This window comes from Eubalaena glacialis, chromosome 16 (assembly GCF_028564815.1).
Source record: "Eubalaena glacialis isolate mEubGla1 chromosome 16, mEubGla1.1.hap2.+ XY, whole genome shotgun sequence".
Taxonomy (NCBI): Eukaryota; Metazoa; Chordata; class Mammalia; order Artiodactyla; family Balaenidae; genus Eubalaena; species Eubalaena glacialis.
Window position 1 is genome coordinate 66,516,885 of NC_083731.1, and position 22,277 is coordinate 66,539,161.

Sequence of the window (22,277 nt, forward strand, 5' to 3'; positions counted from 1 at the left end):
GAGTTTTTGATGATGGCCATTCTGACTGGTGTAAGGTAATACCTCACTGTATTTTGATTTGCATTTCTCTAATGATTAGTGATGTTGAGCATCCTTTCATGTGTTTGTTGGCAATCTGTATATCTTCTTTGGAGAAATGTCTATTTAGGTCTTCTGCCCATTTTTTGGATTGGGTTGTTTGTTTTTTGATACTGAGCTGCATGGGCTGCTATATCCTGGAGTTTTCAACTTATTGACTCCTGGTCTGAGTGAACAGAATTTTTTTCAGAAGTGTGATATAAAGTAATTCACAGTCCCTCTTTTGATCTAATTTTAATAATTGAATGCTAGCTCTTCTGTTTATAATCCAGTTCTGACCTTTGGACCCATCTGCCTAGCTCCTAGCTCTAGGGGCTCTGGTTGTTTCAACTCATGCTACCAGGGGATTCTCCCACTTTGGGCTGTCTTGGTAGATATTCTGCCCTAGGCAGGTGCTGGTCACCTGTTCTTGACTCCTGATGGGTATTCAGGCAGTTACAGCAAGAAATGTTTCACAAATGGTTTCTGATACAGTCTAGTTAAGATTAATGGGGAATAAAAGTACTTTGCTTAGAAATAATTATCCATGGATCTAAAATCAACAAAAGTCTCTACAACAAAAAATACATATTTTTTGGGGGGGGAGGAGGAGGCTTGAAATAGATCAGAAAACACTTTCACGTTAATCGTTCTTTTCATATACTTCAAATTTGTACTTAATGCCTTTCTCCTCCTGGACATCAGAAAGAACACCTGGATATTCTGGGATAAGTTTATATTTTTCCAAATCAATTTTTGGAAAAAATGTGTCACTTTCAAATTCCTGCATGATCGTTGTCACAAATAGTCTAAGATGGCCTGGCTTGTTCGTGGCTTCCTTATAAACGGAACTGCCTGCCACTATCCAAACCATGTCTAGTTTATTTGTTAATTCTGGTTGCTCAATAAGTTTTAAGGTATCATCCAGACTTTTGGCAAGAAAATAAGCTCCCTGTGGAGGTTCCTTGAGTTCTCTAACGAGAACTATATTAATTCTGTCCCTTAAAGGTCGATTCTTCTCTGGAATGAATGGAGAACCAGGTTTTCCTACCCATAATCACCAAATTCTGTTTACCTTCTACTGAAGAGGTTGTGGTCATTCTTTGGAAATACCTGTATTCATTCCTGAGCAGGGGCCAGGGCAGGTCCCTGTTCTTGCCGATGCCCATGTTCTGCCCATGTACACAGCGACCATGCGGTTTAGTGGACGAACCACGACAGCGGCAGAAAACACTTCCGAGCTAGCATGTCACACTGACACGGGGATTACCCGCCAGCTTGGCGCGAAATTCCTCCATCACTTTTCCACGCTTCTTCTATATTATTGTTGACATCATCGGCATGGCAGACTTCACACATTACATGATCTTGTTCTTGTTCTTTAGAATCGTGCCGGTGGTTGAACGATTCATGTTATAAGAATGAATGACGTCTACCATCTTTTCGCCTCACTCCACTCTCTCAATTATTTTCACTTTTGTTTCCATTGTTATCCCTTTGTACTTCTTAGCAGTACCAGCTACAACATTGCTGTTTTTACGCTTGCTTCTGGACATCCTGCGCTTGAAATAAAGGTACTGTACTACTGTACTCTATGCAGTACTGTACAGTAAAGTACGTAAAAGCACAACCACTTGTAGAGGATGCACACATGTGACAGTGTACTCCAGACACGTGAACTAACTTATGTGATTGGACATGCGAACGCACGTTCACATTTTGAAAGTTCAAAACTTGAAGGTTTGTATGTAGGGGACTTACTGTATCTTATTTATTTACTTGGCATTGTAGACTCAATGCCGAGTAGAGTGTCTGATACCTAACAGATGCTTAACACATATTTATCGAATATATGAATGGAGGAATGAATGAATGACCTGTGGGTTCCAATCCAATTTATTTACTTAGTTCACCAACGTCCTCGATACTTGTGGATCAGTCTAATGAAAATTAATTTCTCTAATAAGGCCATTTTTCTGAAGAGTCTTGGCATTTTTTTTTTAACCCAGTTCTACACGCCACTTTTTCATTTCTGTGTGTTTGTTTCCAGCTAAAATTTCCAGTTTTCCTCCTCTTTCATGTAAAAAAGTCTTACCCATTCTTTACTGACCACCTCAATGGCTCAGTCTCCACCAACCCTCCTCTGATGACCCTGGTTAAAAATGGCCGTTCCCTCCCAGAAACACCAATCAAATTGTGGTGGTAACTCTCTTCTTAAGTGTATTGTACAAATTACTTCCATATTCTTTTGTTTCCTTTTTTCATTTTATGCTTACAATTTCCCTGAGTCAGAATGTTGGACAAATGTTACTCTCCTTCCACAGGTAAGGAGAGATTTGAAGCAGTTAATGGGTATATTCAGGAACACAGGCCTAGAAAATGCAGGAACATGCACCAGAACTCAGATCTCTTCTACCCTCCTAGTCCCTTCCTCTTTATACTGCTGTATGATGCATATAGTCTCACGCTCTGGAATACATTATAATCACTTCGTATTAGTTTTATCTTCCCTACTGGATTATAAATTCCTCCAGGCCCTAACTTCTTGGGCTTGCTAATAATATTAACTAAATCAATAAATTAGTAGATCCTCAAAACTTTTAAATCAGGAATTAAAAAAAAAAAGAAAAGATTTGTAAGCTGCTTTTGCAATGGGTATAAAAGTCAGAAGAGCTGCGAAGTTGGTACAGGAGTTGGAAAGCACTACACTGGCTTCATTTGTTGGTTAATTTTTGCTCCAAAAGCCTTTACTTAAAAATTAATAATAATAAATCAGAAAAATAAAATAAACAAAAAAGAAAAAAACGAATAACGAAGTGCGTCTTTCTATATCCAAGTCAGCACAAAACCATTTGTGGGGTGGAAGGTTTATAAGTTTCTTCTTTGCAATTTCACCTTACATATAGCCAACCATATGGCGGGAAGGGGTGGAGTAAGCAGATTGCCACTTCTATTGCCCTCATGGATGGGAGAATCGTGGTATTATGAAGTATGATCAGTGGTTGGGCGGGGTGTGTGTGGGAGGGCAGGTTTAGAAAGGTCTGGTGTGGGTCTCAGGGAACGTCAGGGAACTTCGGCACCGCACTTAGACTCTCTGGGTCTCTCCTGGTCCGGCATCTGATGAGACCAACGTCAGATCTAACATCAGACTGTAGGGCTTAAACCCAGGCTCTCAGGTCGGGATAGGGGAAGGAAGAAAGGCCCCATCACGCTTTGCCCCACGAGTCCCAACGTTGGCTTTAGGCCTGCAAATCTGAAACAAAGAAAAAAATCCTCCACATCCTAGGGGCCCCAGCTAGGATCTGACCTTTGGCTTGAGGGGACAAGTTGGTCTGAGCCTGGGTGAGAACGAGATCCCCTGGGGCCCCGCCCTCCACTAGCGCAGCGGGAGAGGCAGAGGTAAAACCCGCGAACGGACCCGCCCTAAGTAGTTTGTCCCTGCGGCCGCCTCGTAGGCAGCGGGGCGTTCCGAGTGCCCGGCGCCGCATTGCCATGGCTGCCCGTGGCGGCGTAGCCACCGCCGGCGAGGGCCTGCGCTACGCTGAGGACTCGTCGCCCCCAACCAAGCGGTCGGACGCCGACATTGACCAGAGACTGGTGAGTCTGCCGGCGCTCCTGCCGTTCTCCCGCTCCAAGCTGCCCGAGCCTACCCGCTAGCGCTCCCCAAACCCTCCTCTGCCCACAGTCCCTGCCTCACCTCTCTGCACCCCCTTATCCCCGAACCGGGGTCGTCCCGGTGTTCATCCACTACCTTTGTCCACCCCTCATTTATTCAGAGTTGATGCTCCTCGGTGCCCGGCGTTGACGAGTAGGCGTGTTCGGAGAATCTCTGGTCCCTCAAGGAGCTTTCATTCTTGTCGGAAGACAGACCAGAGAACAGGCAATTGCAGATGCAGTGTGATAAGTGCTGTAGGATGGGTGTTCCCATCATGTAGGAGGAGACCCCAGTCCAGTCTTTCGGGGCTAGGGGGTGAGGCCAGGGGAGGCTTCTAGGAGAAAGCGCTGTAACCATCGTTGTAAAACTAAGATCTGAAGAATGAGTAGCGGCAGACTCGGGGAAGAGGAAAAAGCGTTTCAGGCGCCAGTAGTATCATCGACAGAGTCGTAGGCCAGGTAAACAGGGCCCAGTCAGACGTAGTAAGGGGTCTCTTCAGGCTGAAATATAGAGCTGGGAAAAGAAACTGTCCAGTGGAAACATAATGCGAGCCGCATACGTGTTTTTAGATTTTCAATAGCCATATTTAAGAAGTGAAAAAAAATAGGTGGATTTAATTTTAACAATGCATTTTTATTTAATCCAGTATGTCCACAGTGATATTTTGACGTGAAATCAATATAAACATTATTTTTTTAAAAAATAAATTTATTTATTTATTTTTGGCTGCGTTGGGTCTTTGTTGCTGCTCACAGACTTTCTCTAGTTGCCGCCAGCGGGGGTTACTCTTCGTTGCGGTGCGCGGGCTTCTCTTGTTGCAGAGCACGGGCTCTAGGTGCGTGGGCTTCAGTAGTTGTGGCATGCGGGCTCAGTAGTTGCGGCTCACGGGCTTAGTTGCTCCTCGGCATGTGGGATCTTCCCCGACCAGGCCTCGAACCCGTGTTCCCTGCATTGGCAGGCGGATTCCTAACCACTGAACCACCAGGGAAGTCCCAATATAAACATTATTAATGAGATGTTTTCCTTTTTTTTTTTTTTTTTTGGTACTAAGTCTTTGAAATCCAGTGTGTATTTTACACTAACAGGACATCTCAGTTCGGACTAGACACATTTCACATACTCAGTTGCCACATGTAGTTAGTGGGCCACCTTACTGATCTGTGCTGTTCCCAAATGGGGGCCAGAACATAGGAAGCTTCTGGTAAATCACGTGAACAGCTTGGGGTATCCTGAGGTACCATTTTGATGAGCTTTAAGCAGAGGAGTGACCGGTTGGGCAGTTGTAAAGTTCTCTCAGGCTACGTGTGAGAAGAATGGATTAGTTGGAGAAAGTCTGTTTTATCCCTTTTCCACACCACCTTCAGTGTTGATCCAGCCAACAGTGATAGATGCACAGCACTTTTTGTCCATACTGTTCGTTGACTAGTCATACACAGTCTTGTGACATCTTTTATGTTGACCTGTCATTTTCCAGCGTTTTTTTGTTTCCTAAGAGCAGAGACTCGGTGTTTACTTCAAGTAAGCACTCAATTTGTAAGCGCTCAGTTATCGTTACTTAACTGATAAATTTCTGGAACAGAGTCAGTGGGCTGGAAAGGTTTCAGAAAGCAATATGCTTTTGTTCAAGAGACATTTCTTGAGCACTGCTGGATACCAGCCAGGTATCATCCTTGGAAGAAGTAAATGAACAAAACAGATAAAAAGTTTGAAGTAGCAAACTCTTTGAGTTCCTGCTATGTCTGATTCATTCCATACCACAGCCCTGTGAGGAAGGTCCTTTTCAGTTGTCACTTAAACGAGGAGACGGAGACTCAGAAAGTGGTAATTCATCCAGGATCATTCTCCTAATAAGTGGTGGGCCTAGGGTTCTAAATCCTAACACTCTTTCCACTGTCACTTGCTGACTCCTTAGAAATAAGGCTTTCTTTCTTTTTTTTTATTATTTAACTTTTTTTTTAATTGATGTATAGTTGATTTACAATGTTATGTTAGTTTCAGGTGCACAGCAGAGTGATTCGGATATATATATATATATATATATATATATTCAGGTTCTTTTCCTTTATAGGTTATTACAAAATATTTCAAAATATTGAGGATAGTTCCCAGAAATAAGGCTTTCTGAATAGAGTGTTCAGTCTGTGATGTAAACTGGATAAGATATTAGGTTAGGCAGAGCTCATCTCTCTATGGAGAGTTGGAAAAATCTCAGTACTGGACTGATTTGCAAGGCAATTAGAGCCCTGTGGTATTTTGAAGATAGAAATAATATTGGTGATTTTTTTACATCTGTAGGTACTTTTCTTTGGAAAAGGGAGTGTATAGAATCCAAGCTATCAGTTAGGAGACATCTTTAGTAGTCTGGGCACATGAAGGCTAAAGTTTAGGCCAGTGATTCTAAACCTGTCCAGCCCAGAGACCCCTTTTTATAACAAATATTAAAGTTTCCTGTAATATCCTAAAGATTTATAGGCAATAAAAAATACCCATAAGCATAATTTAAAAAAATCAGTGTACTGCTCTAATTGAAGCATAAAGGTAAAGTAAGTATTTTATTAGAAAATAACGTGTCTACTATTTAAATATGTAAGTACTCAGGCATGATTACATTAGAAGACACAATGAAGAACTGATCAGTTGCTGGCATATTGCACCAGTGCAAAGAAATCATTGTGAGTGTGATGGCTATAAATGCAGGCTGATTTCAGATGTATTACATTGGCAGTTCAAATACCATAAGGGCCATTGTCATCGACAAGCTAATTTTTCCCAAGTTGTGAACAATTTTTGGTAAAATTTTGAATGAAACAAAGTGGAATCTTACCTCAATTTACATGATAGCTGCAATTCTGGAAAATTCAGTCTTCACTAAAATGGTGCAAAAATGATATATTTTATATGTAGTAAAGTCCTAGACTAAGATGATCATACATAGGCTTTTCACCTACTCAGTGTCCAGTAGAGTCTTTTAAAATCTTGAGGGATGCAGGCAGTTGTTTGTTGTCCAGTGTTGTCTCATATATTTTAGGACTTCTAGGATCCATAATCCAAAGATACCAAAGATGAGGTGTATTTGTTTCTGTTGAAGAATTTGTTTTTAAAGTTTATTTTAAAGTAGACAGATCAGAGGGTTTTCTGACTTAAGAAGTTATTTATGAAACCCTTCTGACTGGTGGGATCTTCCACAACTTTTCTTTTTTAACCTTTATTTTTTCCCCTGATTTTAAAAAAAACAATTGTATAATAATATCATATAGTAATTGAAGTAGGTACCATTTATTGAATGTTTACTACATGTAAAATACTAGGTGATGTATATGCATGTCCTAATTTATAAAAATTCATAGCAACCCAAGGAGGTAGGTATTGTTTACCTCATTTTACAAATGAGGAAACTCTAGTATAGAGGTTAAGTAACTTGGCCAAGGTTATGCTGCTGACATGTAGAGAGCAATTCAGACCATATTTCTTTGAATTCCAAAGTCTGTGATCCAAAGATTTTGTTTTAGTGATAAAAGGTAGGTAATAAGAATGTATAACTACTGTTAATGTTTTGTTTTATAGCATTCCATTTTTTTTCTGTGTGCGTATATGCTGAACATTCTGTCTTATAGCTTGCTTTTATTCTCTAACATGGTCTGTAAACATTCTTCAATATATTATTTAATTGTGGATGCATATTTTAGATGTGCCTTAATTTATTTAATTATTCCCCTATTGCTGGGTATTCAAATTGTTTCCAGTTTTACATATTATAAATAATGCAGTGATGCATATTCTCATATGAAAGTTTTTATGCACCTCTCTGATTATTTTCTGAGCCTAATGACATGAATATGTTTAAGGCTGTTGATTCCTATGGTAAAATTACCTTCAAGACAGATTGTCCCAATTTGAATTCGTAGCATCAGTTTGAGAATGTTCATTGAACCACTCCCTTGACAATTGTAAGGCTTTGAGTTGTTGGCTAAATGGATGCCTCTCATTATTAATGGCCTTTATACTGGAGTGTGACAGATTGCCACGTGGCCCCATCCAGAAGTTGAAGGAGGTACTAGTAATCCTACTTTCATACTTAACAAACTGGTTGGTTTTATATTAAATGTAGGAGTTTTGAACATACAACTTCTTGTTGGAGGTTGAGGGAAGATAAAATTTTGTGGAAAAAAAAAAAATAGGGAATTATAAGGAGTGAGGACATCAAGGACCAGTGCTAGGATCTAACTTGACATTAGACAATTAAATGACACTATTTTCTCTGGGTAATTTATCAAACTACCTAGTAAGAAGTTGTACAAGGCAAAAGGTTTGTGAATGGGCCCTAAAGTCAGTTAGGGATGTTTCATTGAGTATGAGCTTACACTGGAAAGGTAATTGAATGATTTTTATAATCTATTAAAAGACTGCAGGAGATTAAATTGTTGCTTGAAGACCTAGGCTCTGGTCTGGAATTAGGATACCTGTGTTCCAGTCCCAGTGCAGACACTGATAACAATTGCAGTGGCGCTCCCCTGGTGGCGCAGTGGTTAAGAATCCGCCTGCCAATGCAGGGGACACAGGTTCGAGCCCTGGTCCGGGAAGATCCCACATGCTGCGGAGCAACTAAGCCCGTGCGCCACAACTACTGAGCCTGCGCTCTAGAGCCCGTGAGCCACAACTACTGAGCCCATGCGCCACAACTACTGAAGCCCGGGCACCGCAACGAAGAGTAGCCCCCACTTACCGCAGCTAGAGAAAGCCCGCATGCAGCAATGAAGACCCAATGCAGCCAAAAATAAATAAATTTAATTAAAAACAAAACACAAACAAACAAACAAAAAACAATGGCTGCAACTTGGACAAGGCATGTGGCTATTCAGGACCTCAGTGTGTTCCTCCGTAAAAATGGAGGAAGTGGAGTGGGTTTTGGCTAGATGTTTTCTATCATTTCTTTCAGCTCTAAAAATGCCAACAAAACATTGGACATCTTATGGAAACTATTGAAAATAAAACAGAAACATTTTTTTTTTTTTTTTTTTTTTTTTTTTGTGGGATCTTAGTTCCCCAACCAGGGATCGAACTGGGCCTCCTGCAGTGGAAGCGCAGAGTCCTAACCACTGGACCACCAGGGAATTCCCAAAACATATCTTTTCTGTATAAAGTATAATGTGTCTGTTCCTAGAGTACTGTGTGTACTTCTGTTTGCACCTTTCAGAAGTCAAATAGAAATGGAACATTTCCTGAAAGAGAAAATATATAAATGAATTGGCGGGAGAAGTGTGTGATTGTGTGAGGGGGAAAGAGGCAGGGAAGGCTCATTTGAAGGTAGGCTAAAATAGTTTAGGACTTAATTCAGGAATAATGTAGAACTCTTAATTCAGGAAGTTATTGGACAAAAATAATTTAATATAAGTCAGTACAATAACAAAATGATAAAGGATATCTGTTAGGTAAAAAAAAGTCCCTTTTCTCCAAATTTTAGATAATAGAAAGAACTAAGGAAAATCCTTAAATTTGAAAGAGAGAAATTTAGGGCCAGTGAATAAAATAGCAGTGACGAACAAGTTAAAGAAACTAACTCCTAGAACTAAATGAACCTTGAATTGCCCAGAAGACCAAGCTTTTTAGAGCAGATCTGAAGCTTCAGGCCAAAGAACACGTCTCAGAAGCTTCACTGATAGACTTGACACATCTAGCATCAAGAGCCACAGAGCACGGATGTAAAGCTTGCCATAGTTCTTACTTCCTAACAGATATCTTCCAAACACTGAAGTCATCTTTCAGTATCATTCTGGTTTAATTTTCTAATTAGAATGTGGCGTTGCAAATCTTGCCCCTTTTTGGCCTGTCTGCTTAGGGTTATTATCTTGAGATGATTCCATATTGTTAAATAGATGGAAGTTGACCTTATATTTTATAAGTTGTCTGCTCTATGTTTGAAATATTTCATAGGTTACTGGTCTAGTCTATATTTAACATATTCTGTAGATATTTAACATATTCTGCAGATGATCCCTGCCCTCCAACATACACATATATTCAATTGCAATAACCTAAGGTCACCGTGAGTTAAGGGCAGAATCTCAATCAGAATTCAGGTTTCCCAGCTTCTAACCTTTGTTCTCTCCTGTATCCTCCCTTTGCCCTCTTGGTCTAGCATTGACCCTGTCCTTCAGTTTTATCTGGACTCTTCTCAGAAGCCATCTATGACCCAGAAGCAGAGTACTTAGCAACTGGCCACCTGTCTACCTAACCATCTACACACACATTCATCCATCCAGTCAATTAACACTAACTTTTATTTAACCCATACGTATTCTAGGAATACAAAGATGAATAATGCCTGCTTCTTGCTCTCTAGAGGCTCACAGTTCAGTAAAGGAGACAAGTTATGAAGTTGTAGTCTGGGATTACAATAGAGAAATAAACTGGGATGTAGAGAGGTGGGAGTATTTGAATAGGGGAGAGGGTACTGTTGGCATTGATTTCTTTCATATTTGGAAATTTACTTGTTCCTGCTGCCTACCTAGAGTCATTCCATTTTTCTTTGCTATTTGGTAACTGAGAAGCCATATATATATATACCAGACATCCTTCTGTGTTAGGGACTGGGGTCAATAATACTATCTTTATATGAACAGTGGTGAAACAGAAGGGTGGAGACATATTAGACTCAACTGAATGAGGGTAGTAGGGATATGACTCAGATACCCCAACTCCCTTACTCAGAGCCAGCAGCTTCAGAGGATGGAGAGCTTATTTTGGGAAGTGACCTGGTCCAGACACAGGTAGGGACCAGCTCACAGGGCAAACATGTAAGGGTAAGTGCAAGTTTCTTATTGGCAGCCTCTGATCAAATATCTGCTGAAACCGTCTTTCAGCGTTTTACTTCCACTACTCCCTACTAGCACTGACTTACTAAATTGTAATAAAGATAGAAAAATGGAATCTCTCCCTCAGGTTAAACCTAGTGTTAAAGTGAAAGTTTTTACCAATTTAAAAAAATATCAATTACTATATTATTATAGTTGTATACACCTTAAAGAGAGTTTTTAGTTAGTGCATGCTTGTTTCAAATTTGATGGAATGTGTTAACACTAATTAGTAAAATCTGTGCACTAGATTATTCTCAGCACATTGGTTATCTCAGTGTAGCTGTATAAAGCAGTGGATCTTAACTCCAGTGTCTGCACATTGATGAGGTATCATGAGGTAACGTGACAAAGGGATGGAGCTACAACCATGTGCCTTTGCAAATAGCCTAGAGGGAATCTTATCTATGGTCCATGATCTGATTTAAAATCTGGTCCTAAGAGAGGGTGTGTCATGTGTCAACTTTTGAGAGTCATTGACAACTAGAATAGCCATCCCTTTATTATCCTAAGAAATATTTCTGGCTAAAAATCTAGTAAGTTCTAAAAGAAATTAGATAAATTTATGGAGAAATAAAATATAAAAGCAAACTAGTAAGTTTTTGAGGACTGGCAGGTTTTGTTTTGAGATTGTGAATCAGTTTGTAACCTTTGTGAGGTGGCCTTATTGATCCATATCTCTACCCCTAGTACAGTGCCTGGTTTGTAGTAAGCACCCCGATTAAATGTTTAAATAAATGTTGAATTAGTGAATAATGAATGAGTCAGGGCGATATGCCTAAAAGCATTATTTTCTGGTCCTGAAACACAGTAGAAATATGTATCAGCCAGGGTTCTCCAAAGAAACAGAACTAAGTAGAATGTGTTATTTATCTATTTCCAGGAATTGGCTTACACAGTTGTATGGGCTGGCAAGTCTAAAATTTGTGGGGCAGGCCTGCAGGCTGGCAACTTTCAGACAGCAGCTAAGTCTTGAGGCAGAATTACTACTTCCTCAGGGAAATCTCAGTTTTCTTAAGGCCTTTCAACTGATTGGATGAGTCACACCTATGTTATCAAAGATAAACTGCTTTACTTAATAAAGTTAGCTGATTATAGATGTTAGCCACATGTACCAAATACCTACACAGGAACACCTAGATTGAGGTTTAGTTGACTGACCTAGCCAAACTGACACATAAAGTGAACCATCACAGTATCCTTGGGTTTGAGAACTTGAAGCCAAATGTGCAGCCTGGTTTGGCAAACCTATGATGAACCCAGGGACTCCTGGTACTCTCTGAGGCGACCAGGGCTAGGTTGGTATTGGGACAGGACTTTCTGACTAGTCACATTTAACAAAGAAAGCTGCTTGTGTTATTAGAGACAAGGTTTGTATCAGTGGGTCCCTGAATATATGCTAAACAGTACTTAAAAGGTTATTCGTTAAGATCATCAGTTATAGCAAGGATTTAAGTTTGGAGAATTTTTTGTTCATTATATTAGAGTGGAGAAGTACTCATTTGTCCTGAGCCTGAGAGTTTTGTTTTTGTTTTTTAGCCTGAGAGTTTTGTTTCTTGTTATGTTTGCTTTTGGGTTTTGTTTTATTGTTTCAGTTTGTTTTTGTTTTGCCCTTTTATTTACTCTCTAGTCATGCTGTAGATATTAATGGTTGCCTATGGTTTAAAATAAATTAAGTGACTTTAAAGTCAAGCAAGTAAGATGTAGTTAACATTGCTTTTTCTTTTTACTTAATTAAAATTTTTCACTTAAATTAATTAAAAAATTGGTGCTTTGAGAGGAGTTCAAGTGTATTTTTTTTTGGCAATGGAACAGTAATGGTAAGGGCCAGGTGGATTTAGATATGAAAATCTGGGACATTCATGCCAGCTTGAAAATTTTAGGGAAGGATAATTGTAAAAATTCTCTTCCTAATGTCATTTTATCATGTCTGACACTTTTTCTGGAATATAAATTCCCTTGCTCTCCTTCTTTTGATCTGCATGTGCACTACCTCTCTTTCTCAAATTCTGCTGATTTGGCAAACAGTCTTTCTTGTTTCTTCCCTTTTTTCTCCTTTCCACTTGCTGTTTAAATTCAAAGAGCTTTCTTTGTAGAAACTGAACCAAATAATAAGGCAGTATAAAACACTGAGTTCAGCAGAAAGTGATTTGCTTGTGATTAACCCTTGAGAACTGAACCGCTGCAAGATAACAAAGAAGGGATGTATTTTGAGACAACCTGCTCATTCTTCTTTTCCATTAGTAGATGAGACCGTTTCTTCCCCAGGTGTTAGGAATTCATGTACAGCTTTGCTTGGGTTTTATTTATCACACTCAGGGTGGCATGTTTTTAGAAAAGCAAGACCAAAGGAGCTTATGACAGCCCTTCCCTCTGCCCCACTTCCTCTCACAGACTTTCCTCCCAGCAAAAGGCAACTCCATTCTTCCAGTTCTGTAAGGCAATAACCTTGACATTCTTTCCCCCCAGCTTTACTGAGGTATAATTGACAAATAAAGATTGTATATATGTAAGGTGTACAACATGATTTAATAGACATATACATTGTGAAATGAGCACCATAATTCAAGCTAATTAACACATTGGTCACCTCACATTGTTACCTTCTGTGTGTATATATGTGTGTGTGCGTGCGCACATGTATGTACACATGCGGTGAGAATGCTTAGGTCTACTACTCTTAGCAAATTTCAAGTATAAAACTTATTCATCTGACAGGAACTTTGACCCACATCACCCCATTTCTCCCACCCCAGCCTCTGTTAACCACTGTTCTACACTCTGCTTCCATGAGTTTTTGACTTTTTTAGATTCCACATGTATGTGAGATCAATCAATATTTGTCTTTCTGTGTCTGGTTTTATTTCACTTTGTGTAATGTCCTCCAGGTTCATCCATGTTGTCACAAATGCTAGACTTTCCTTCTCTTTATGGGTGAATAATATTCCACTGTACATATGCACCACATTTTCTTTATCTATTCATCATCTTCTCTCTTTTATACCTCACATCCGGTCTCTCAACAAATCTTGTTGGCTTTTTTAAAAATTAATTAATTTATTTGTTTAAATTTATTTATTTTTGGCTGCGTTGGGTCTTCGTTGCTGCGCGTGGGCTTTCTCTAGTTGCAGCGAGCGGGGGCTACTCTTCGTTGCAGTGCGCAGGCTTCTCACTGTGGTGGCTTCTCTTGTTGCAGAGCATGGGCTCTAGGCACGCGGGCTTCAGTAGTTGTGGTGCACGGGCTTAGTTGCTCTGCAGCATGTGGGATCTTCCCCGACCAGGGCTCACACCCGTGTCCCCTGCATTGGCAGGTGGATTCTTAACCACTGTGCCACCAGGGAAGTCCCCACACATAATTCTTCGGCTGCTTAATTTTCTTCATAGCACATGTCACTTTCCGTTGTATATTTTTCTGATTTCTATTGTTTATTGTCTATCTCTTTGAAATACTCAGAGATGGGAGAGAGTCTCCAAATGGCTGCTTGAAAAAATGCCTGACTTCTTTTATTTGGAGTTTTGTTATTTTTCTTTGTTTAACAATTCAATTACTCCTTCATGTTTTTCTACATGGATCTGTGAATTATATTCATTTCATTTTTGTAATGAAATTTACCTGGCACAGGCCCTTAACTTCATTTTCTTTTTCTTCTGTGAGACTTTTGGATATATATACCTGGTCCAGAATATTTTGAGACATGATTATGTGTTAATTTCTTACTTAAATTTAACTATCATTTTCCATTATATTTTCCCATTCCAATCATAATTCCATTCACTAGCAGACACCAATACAGTACACAAATAATTCAAGTTCCAAAAGGCATCTGGATAGTGGGGATGCTTCTTAAGATCATTTTCATCCCATTATATTAACTTTTGAGAACCTACTATGTACTAGGTACTTTGTTAGATTTCGGAAATCCGAAGAAGTAAACAGTCCCTACCTCCAGAAGCTCACATTTTAGAAAGGGTTTGAAATAGGTAAGCCATTATTAAATAATGTGCTATGTACTATAATAGAACTGCTAAGTACTATGGGGTCACTAAAAAGTTATACTTGAGTGAGGAGATGGGTGGTGAAAGTTTTACCTGGAGGTGACCTTAAAGCTATTTGAAATAAGCAGGGATTTTCCAGGAGGAATGAGCAGAGAAGAACAGAAAGGATTAAGAGTAAAATTGTGGGAGTGAATAAAGAACTAACAGACATCTGCCATGTTTACACAGTGCGTTGGTCATTTTTCATAATCTTTTCTCATAAATCATTTTGAGCACGCTGTGATTAGGTTTTCACATTCCCACATTCCCATTTTATAGATGAGGAAATGGGCCTAGAGAGATCAGCTTAGGGTCGCAGATTTGGTAAATATTGAGCTGAAATTGGAGCCCAGGCTTGATTAACTTTGAAGCACATGGATTATACATTCAGGGGTGAAAGGGTGGAAGACTGAGGAAGTTCATGCTTGCTTCATGGGTGAAAAACATGAAGGCTAATGACAAAAGTAAAATTTAGAACAGTAAGGGCAAAAAGGAATGGGGAATGGTATGAATCAAGGATGAAGGAGATGATGATACTGAGTGGATTTGAAAGCCCAGCCACCATCAGAAACCATAATTTTTTAATGGTGCTATGTAGTGCGTTCATAAGACTTTTCTCCGGTCAGCTTTAGCAGTCTAGGCAGAGGAGTTTTTTTTTTTTAATATATATTTATTTATTTATTCTATTTATTTATTTGGTTGCGCCGGGTCTTATTTGCAGCACGTGGGCTCCTTTGTTGCAGCTTGCAGGCAAGCTGTGGCATGCATGTGGGAGCTAGTTCCCTAACCAGGGATCAAACCCCGGCCCCCTGCATTGGGAGTGCAGAGTCTTAACCTCTGTGCCACCAGGGAAGTCCCTAGGCAGAGGATTCGTTGTGGTAACTCTCCAACCATTTTAAATCAGTCAGTGATTTCATTGGGAATTTACTGGTCGTTAATTTCTGCAACGCTATTATACATATGCTTGGACATTTTAAAATCTAAAATATTCATGCATTGTGTATGGTCAAAGGGGATGCAGTGAAAACTATGCGTTTTGGCATTTTTGAGAAATATAATCTAAAGTTGTCATGAATTTTTTAAAACTTACAATACTATTGGCCAATAACACATGAATTAGTTATATGTATACATATCATCTGTGTTTTCTTTGGTGACCATGATGAGATTGTTAAAAACTGAATTTCCAAATTTGATATGAATGGAATTTTTCTATTTTCCTTATATAGACCACTTTCCCCAAACACTGGTCTGGACCAGTTGTAAAAGAATTAGTTGGTAGAATTTTTAACTGATTTGTAACTGTATTAGTTTTTAGGTATATATGTGCACATATATACCTTTTTTATAGAAAGATCAACTTGTTCTAAATATGTGCTTGCATAATTTTATATAGAAAAAAAATGTATCTAAGAATTTATTTAGATCTTCTGCAGGCCTAGAAAGTGTTAGCTACTTTTCTAACCATCTGAACCTTCAAAGAAAAAGTTTCAAAACTAAAACTTCCTGAAGGCAGCCTTGTGGATATTTAAAACAACAACAACAACAACAAAAATACCTTGTATGGCATCCACATTTACCATCTACTGTCTCCTACATATGTTTGACACCTATGGCCATTTTAGCTTAGGCCAAAGTACAGGTGTATACATATCTTTCTTTTTAAATCACACTGCCTGTCTTATTTTCAGCCCATATTCTAATTTCCCTAAGTCAAAGAAGTAGCAACATTTCCCTAGTTTCTGTAAAAACACAGACGTAACGTGATATCAGTCTAGTTGCATGAGCAATCATAGACATTTAACCTGGTTATTGCCTAGTTGGTAGACAATGACAGTACTTATGGTACTAACACTTATGCCTCACTCTCCATTTTGCTTTTAAATTGTTTTTTCAATGTTGTTTTTGTTCTGTTACTGGCAATTTAGTTTTAAAGCATCATTGTTTAAAAAAACATTCAGAATAAAAATTGAAGCACATCGTTGTGCTTGACATAGATCAAATATGGTGTTGCGTATATAAAAGAAATAAAATAGATCCTGTTAGCCTGAAGGTACAACACTGAAGTTTAAATAAATGTGAAATAGCATAGTGATAAAGCATATGTGAAATTTTTTTCAACAGTAGTCAAATAGAGAAGATGTTGATGGAATTCTCTGATATTTACACAGTTATGCCAAATGAACCATGGGCTTTTTTTTTTTAAGCCCCAGTATGCTTTAGATGTTATTTTACTTTAAAAAATTTAAGATCAGATAAAGGTATGGCTGAGAGTTCTGCGTGAACTACTTGCTCAGATTTCAGATGGATTTTCCTGTGCTTCCTGTCTTCTGTATTTGCAACTATATGATCTCTTTTTTCTGTTTGGGTCATTCACATATGTGGAGAGTTGGTGGAATTTGTTGTTTTAGAGCTCTCTTAAATTTGTGTCTGAAAAAAAAAATACAAATGACTTTCTAGTGACAGAAAAACCGGTAGTAGATAAATATTTTTCTCTAGGAAACAAATAATATTCTTATTCTGGACCATTTGAGGTTAAAGTTTTAACTTATTTGCTTATCTCTCTGACAGTCTTAGTATTTCCATAGAAAACTTTATGCGGAAGACCTTTATTCTTATTACAGAGTACAAAAATCTGGTAGTGCAGGATGCATAATAGTTTTAAAATTTCAAGTTGAGTTCAACTTCCAAATAATAGATTTTTGTTATCAATTGTTTATGCTCAAAAGGTATAAACTATTTTAATATCAAATTAATTGAAAATACTATTAAAGAGGTAAATCAGATACAATCCCCTTCCAATAAGTAATTTAATTCCAATAAGAAATGAGTTGTTGATTAGCTATGCTAATACTTTGTCCATTTTCAGTGTGGATGAGTAAGACTTGATTGCACAGTTTGGGGTCATTTATTGAACATTCTTATTTGCTCCAATGATCTACCTAATTTGGGTTTGTTTTTGTTGTTTTTAAAGGTTGCAAGGCCTTTAGTGTTTATCTTTCTATAAAGTTAGTCTTCAGAAATAGAGATTAATTCTGGCATTAGCATTATTTTTCTTATTGTACTATTGTTGAATGAATGAGAAATGAAATATAAATGGCAGATCTGATATGCTCTAGGAACTCAAAGTAAATGAAACACCCTTCTTATTTCAGTGAGCATTTGTTTATTTTTAATTTCTTATTTTTTTTCTTATTTTTTTTGGCTGCGTTGGGTCTTCATTGCTGCGCGCGGGCTTCCTCTAGTTGTGGCGAGTGGAGGCCACTCTTCGTTGCGGTGCATGGGCTTCTCATTGCGGTGGCTTCTCTTGTTGCGGAGCACCGGCCCTAGAGTGCGCGGGCTTCAGTAGTTGCGGTGCATGGGCTCAGTAGTTGCAGCACACAGGCTCTAGAGCGCAGGCTCAGTAGTTGTGGCTCACGGGTTTAGTTGCTCTGCGGCATGTGGAATCTTCCTGGACCAGGGATCCAACTTGTGTCCCCTGCATTGGCAGGCAGATTCTTAACCACTGCACCACCAGGGAAGTCCACATTTATTAAAAAAAAATTTTTTTAATTAATTAATTTATTTATTTTTGGCTGTCTTGGGTCTTCGTTGCTGCACGTGGGCTTTCTCTAGTTGTGGTGAGCAGGGGCTATTCTTCGTTTCAGTGCGCGGGCTTCTCATTGCGGTGGCTTCTCTTTTTGAGGAGCACAGGCTCTAGGCACGCGGGCTTCAGTAGTTGTGGCTCGTGGGCTCTAGAGTGCAGGCTTGGTAGTTGTGGCACTCAGGCTTAGCTGCTCCACGGCACGTGGGATCTTCCCAGACCAGGGATCCAACCGGTGTCCCCTGCATTGGCAGGTGGACTCTCAACCACTGCGCCATGAGGGAAGCCCCACATTTATTTATTTTTTAGAGGTTCTCATGTTGGGGTTTGTGAGCTGAAGGGCTTCAGGGAAACCCATGGATTCCCTCAAATTATATTCAAAAATATTTGTGCTTTTCTAGGGTGTATATATATATATTTGTGCTTTTCTAAGGTGTTGATCCATAGAGTTCATCAGATTTTGATTTTTTTTAAAATACTGATTAAGTTTTTAATGTCTATAATATACATAGATGCCTGTCTTTTTTTTTTTAATAAATTTATTTTATTTATTTATTTATTTATTTTTGGCTGTGTTGGGTCTTCGTTTCTGTGCGAGGGCTTTCTCCAGTTGCGGCAAGTGGGGGCCACTCTTCATCGCGGTGCGTGGGCCTCTCACTATCGCGGCCTCTCTTGTTGCAGAGCACAGGCTCCAGACGCGCAGGCTCAGTAGTTGTGGCTTACGGGCACAGTCGCTCCGCGGCATGTGGGATCTTCCCAGACCAGGGCTCGAACCCGTGTCCCCTGCATTAGCAGGCAGATTCTCAACCACTGCGCCACCAGGGAAGCCCCTCATCAGATTTTTTAAAAGCTCTTGCTATCTAGAAAAGCTTAAGGAGACAGAACACATCTAAGCATACATTAGTGAAATAAATGCTATAGGTTAAAAATAAAGATCTTTGGGAGATTAGCATAAACGTTGGAGGCTCACCATGTTTAGCATCCTGTAGAGGACCCATTTGATATAGACCTTTGCCTTGTTGTGTATAGTGACTGGTGTACAGTCATGCTTGTATCATTGAGGGTCCTGGTATTAATGGATGGTTTTTTGGAACATAGTTTAACAAAGGGAATATTTGCAGAGTTGTGGGCATAGTTAAAAGTAACCAAAAAGGGATGATGAATCACCCAGGGACTAGCACCAGTTGGAAACAGTTATCCACTCAGGCAAAGAGGCAAGGGGTTGGGAACTATGCTCCAGAACCCAGTGAGAGTTACAGGTATGGAAGAGAAGCCACTCAACAAGAGCCATGGCCAAAGAGGAAATATAGCAGGGAATAAGTTGTACTATTGTTTCTACCTCTTTCCACTCTTTGCTTTTCTGCTGATGCTTCCTGTTGGGAAAAAGTCTCCTGTGCATAGCCTTTCAACCCCTTTTGGCCTCGTAAGAATGGGTCTTGGACTTGGAACACTTCCTTACCAAGAGATGAGGAGCTCACACAACCTGTACTTTGTGGGATTATCGTCCCCTGTTTCAGGCTTGCCCCCAGCTTTCAGTATTTCAGACTCTAGGGATAGTGTGGGATAAAGAGGGGGAGGGTGCTCGTGGGCCAATTTCCCTTTGTCAGCTGGCTGGCATCCACTAGCCGTATGAGACTAGTGCACATGACTGGAGCTGATCTTACTCTGTCTCTTCTCTATGTGAGTAAATCGTTGTTCTACCTAGTGCTTGACTGTTGTATTTTCCTTCACAACCTTGATACCAAGATATAATGGGCAGAAATGTATAGAGTCCTTTTCTGGGATTGGTAACCAGTGCATGGTGTTCTGTTCAACACTTCCTCTCATTGGCCAAACCCAACCAGAAGCGAGAGAGGGCAAGTGAGGACTGGATAATGTAGTCTTTTGAGATAAGGGAAGACAGAGGTAAAGAGCAAGGCAGAGAAGGGTGGAAAATGAATCTGGAGAGACAAATGGAGAATAATCATCAGAGTACTTAATACTTAATTTGTTAAATTAAATTGAATTTTTAATTGTTAAACACAATTGAGCCTTACGTATTGTTAGATTAAAGTGAAAAATGATCAAATGTCTGATGATTTAATGTTTCTGATATAAGTACCTTGACATAAAAATCTCTTTAGGATAATGAGGCAACTGTTTTTCTCATATGTATATATTTGAATAGTAGAAATAATAAAAATGATGCAATAATCAATCTATAAAAATGTGAAATTAAAATAACTCAACTTTTCAAGACTTTGTTTTTCAAATATGCATTTTTCAAAATGTGAAAATTTGGATTATCTAATCTAGAGAAGACCAATTCATTTTCCACGGCCTACCTCAAAAACCACTTCTGTGAATCTTTCACTTGGACAAATTTAAGAGTTTATGAAACATTGTTCGTATTTCTGTTACACCACTTACATTCCTAATAACTAGTTATTCTTATTGATAACATTAAAGTGGTTCACGTTTACTGCCTGTTTACTATGTGCCAAGCCACTGTGCTAAGTCCTTTACATACAGTATTAATATTATCCTCAGAATAACCCTAGAAGTGTAGATATTATTGCTTGGTGCTTGATGCATTGGTGGATAGAACAAATTCCACAAAGGCCAGAGATCTTTATATTCTTGTATTAATATTTCTACAACATTTTGGTTTTGTGGTTATTGTTAGTATTCATATGTTTGTTAGCCATTTAGATCTTTTTCTATGAAGTCCCTGATCTACTCTTTTTTTTTTTTTTTAATATTTTATTTATTTATTTATTTTTGGCTGTGTTGGGTCTTAGTTCTGACACACACGGGATCTTCGATGAGGCATGTGGGATCTTTCGTTGCAGCACGTGGGCTCTTTGTTGTGGCACGTGGGCTTAGTTGCCCCGCAGCATGTGGGATCTTAGTTCCCCGACCAGGGATCAAACCCATGTCCTCTGTATTGGAAGGCGGATTCTTTACCACTGGACCCACCAGGGAAGTCCCCCTGGACTCTTTTATTCATTTTCTACTGGATCATTTGTCTTTTTAATGTGGAGGAATTCTCTGTATTTTTGGGTATGTGCTCATCATTATGTGTTGCAAATGACTTCTCCCATTCTGTGGCTGGTTCAAGCTGAAATATTATGAATATGTCAGATCTTGATAGGCAAAGGTAAATATTTCTAGTCAGATGAAAGAATAAACAAGTTTTATAAGGAAGGAAAATAAATTCACACATGAAAACAGTTGAGTACTTTTTTAAAAATAAATTTATTTATTTATTTATGGCTGAGTTGGGTCTTTGTTGCTGCGTGCAGGCTTTCTCTAGTTGCGGTGAGCGGTGGCTACTCTTCGTTGCGGTGCGCAGGCTTCTCATTGCGGTGGCTTCTCTTGATGCAGAGCACGGGCTCTAGGCGCGCGGGCTTCAGTAGTTGTGGTGCGCTGGCTCAGTAGTTGTGGCTCGCAGGCTCAGTAGTTGTGGTGCACGGGCTTTGTTGCTCCGCGGCACGTGGGATCTTCCCAGACCAGGGCTCGAACCCGTGTCCCCTGCATTGGCAGGCGGATTCTTAATCACTGCGCCACCAGGGAAGCCCCATTTGAGTACTTTGGTTGGACTGAGGATCCTTAAAGTGAACCAATGGAAAATAAGACTGGAAAACTCAAAATATGTAGCCCCTGGGAAGCTCTAGAAAATGGCAAAAATATACTTCAACAGAACATCTTCTTGAAATCAATACTCGTTTCCCTTCAGTTCAGGAGTAATTACGTCTAGACAACCTGAAGGGAACCTCAAAGACTGTTTGGTCTCTTGCTAGCTAGCTCTAGGCTTGTCCTTCTCTGCCAGGGAAGAATCTTCCTTTACTGAGATTGCCCTAGTGCTCTGCCTGCTGAAAATGTGAATCTTAGAACTGGAGCTGAGGACTTCCCTGGTGGCTCAGTGGTTAAGAATCCGCCTGCCAACGCAGGAGACACGAGTTCCAGCCCTGGTCCAGGAAGATCCCACCTGCCGCAGAGCAACGAAGCCTGTGCACCACAACTACTGAGCATGCAGTCTAGAACCTGCGAACCACAACTACTGAGCCCACATGCCACAACTACTGAAGCCCACGTGCCAGAGCCTGTGCTCTGC

At 39.6% G+C, this 22,277-nt stretch overlaps 1 protein-coding gene and 1 pseudogene across 1 annotated transcript in view; one reads left to right on the forward strand and one right to left on the reverse strand.

The window, feature by feature from the left end:
• Positions 1-700: 700 nt before the first annotated feature.
• LOC133076368 (dihydrofolate reductase-like) lies at positions 701-1,496 on the reverse strand (annotated as a pseudogene).
• Positions 1,497-3,513: 2,017 nt separating this feature from the next.
• The window catches only part of DNAJC15 (DnaJ heat shock protein family (Hsp40) member C15), a 65,716-nt gene continuing 46,952 nt past the window's right edge, over positions 3,514-22,277 (forward strand). Inside the window, exon 1 of the mRNA XM_061170987.1 lies at positions 3,514-3,654. Within this exon, the coding sequence (XP_061026970.1) occupies positions 3,550-3,654 (105 nt within the window). The 5' untranslated portion in view covers positions 3,514-3,549. The remainder of the gene's footprint in view (positions 3,655-22,277) is intronic.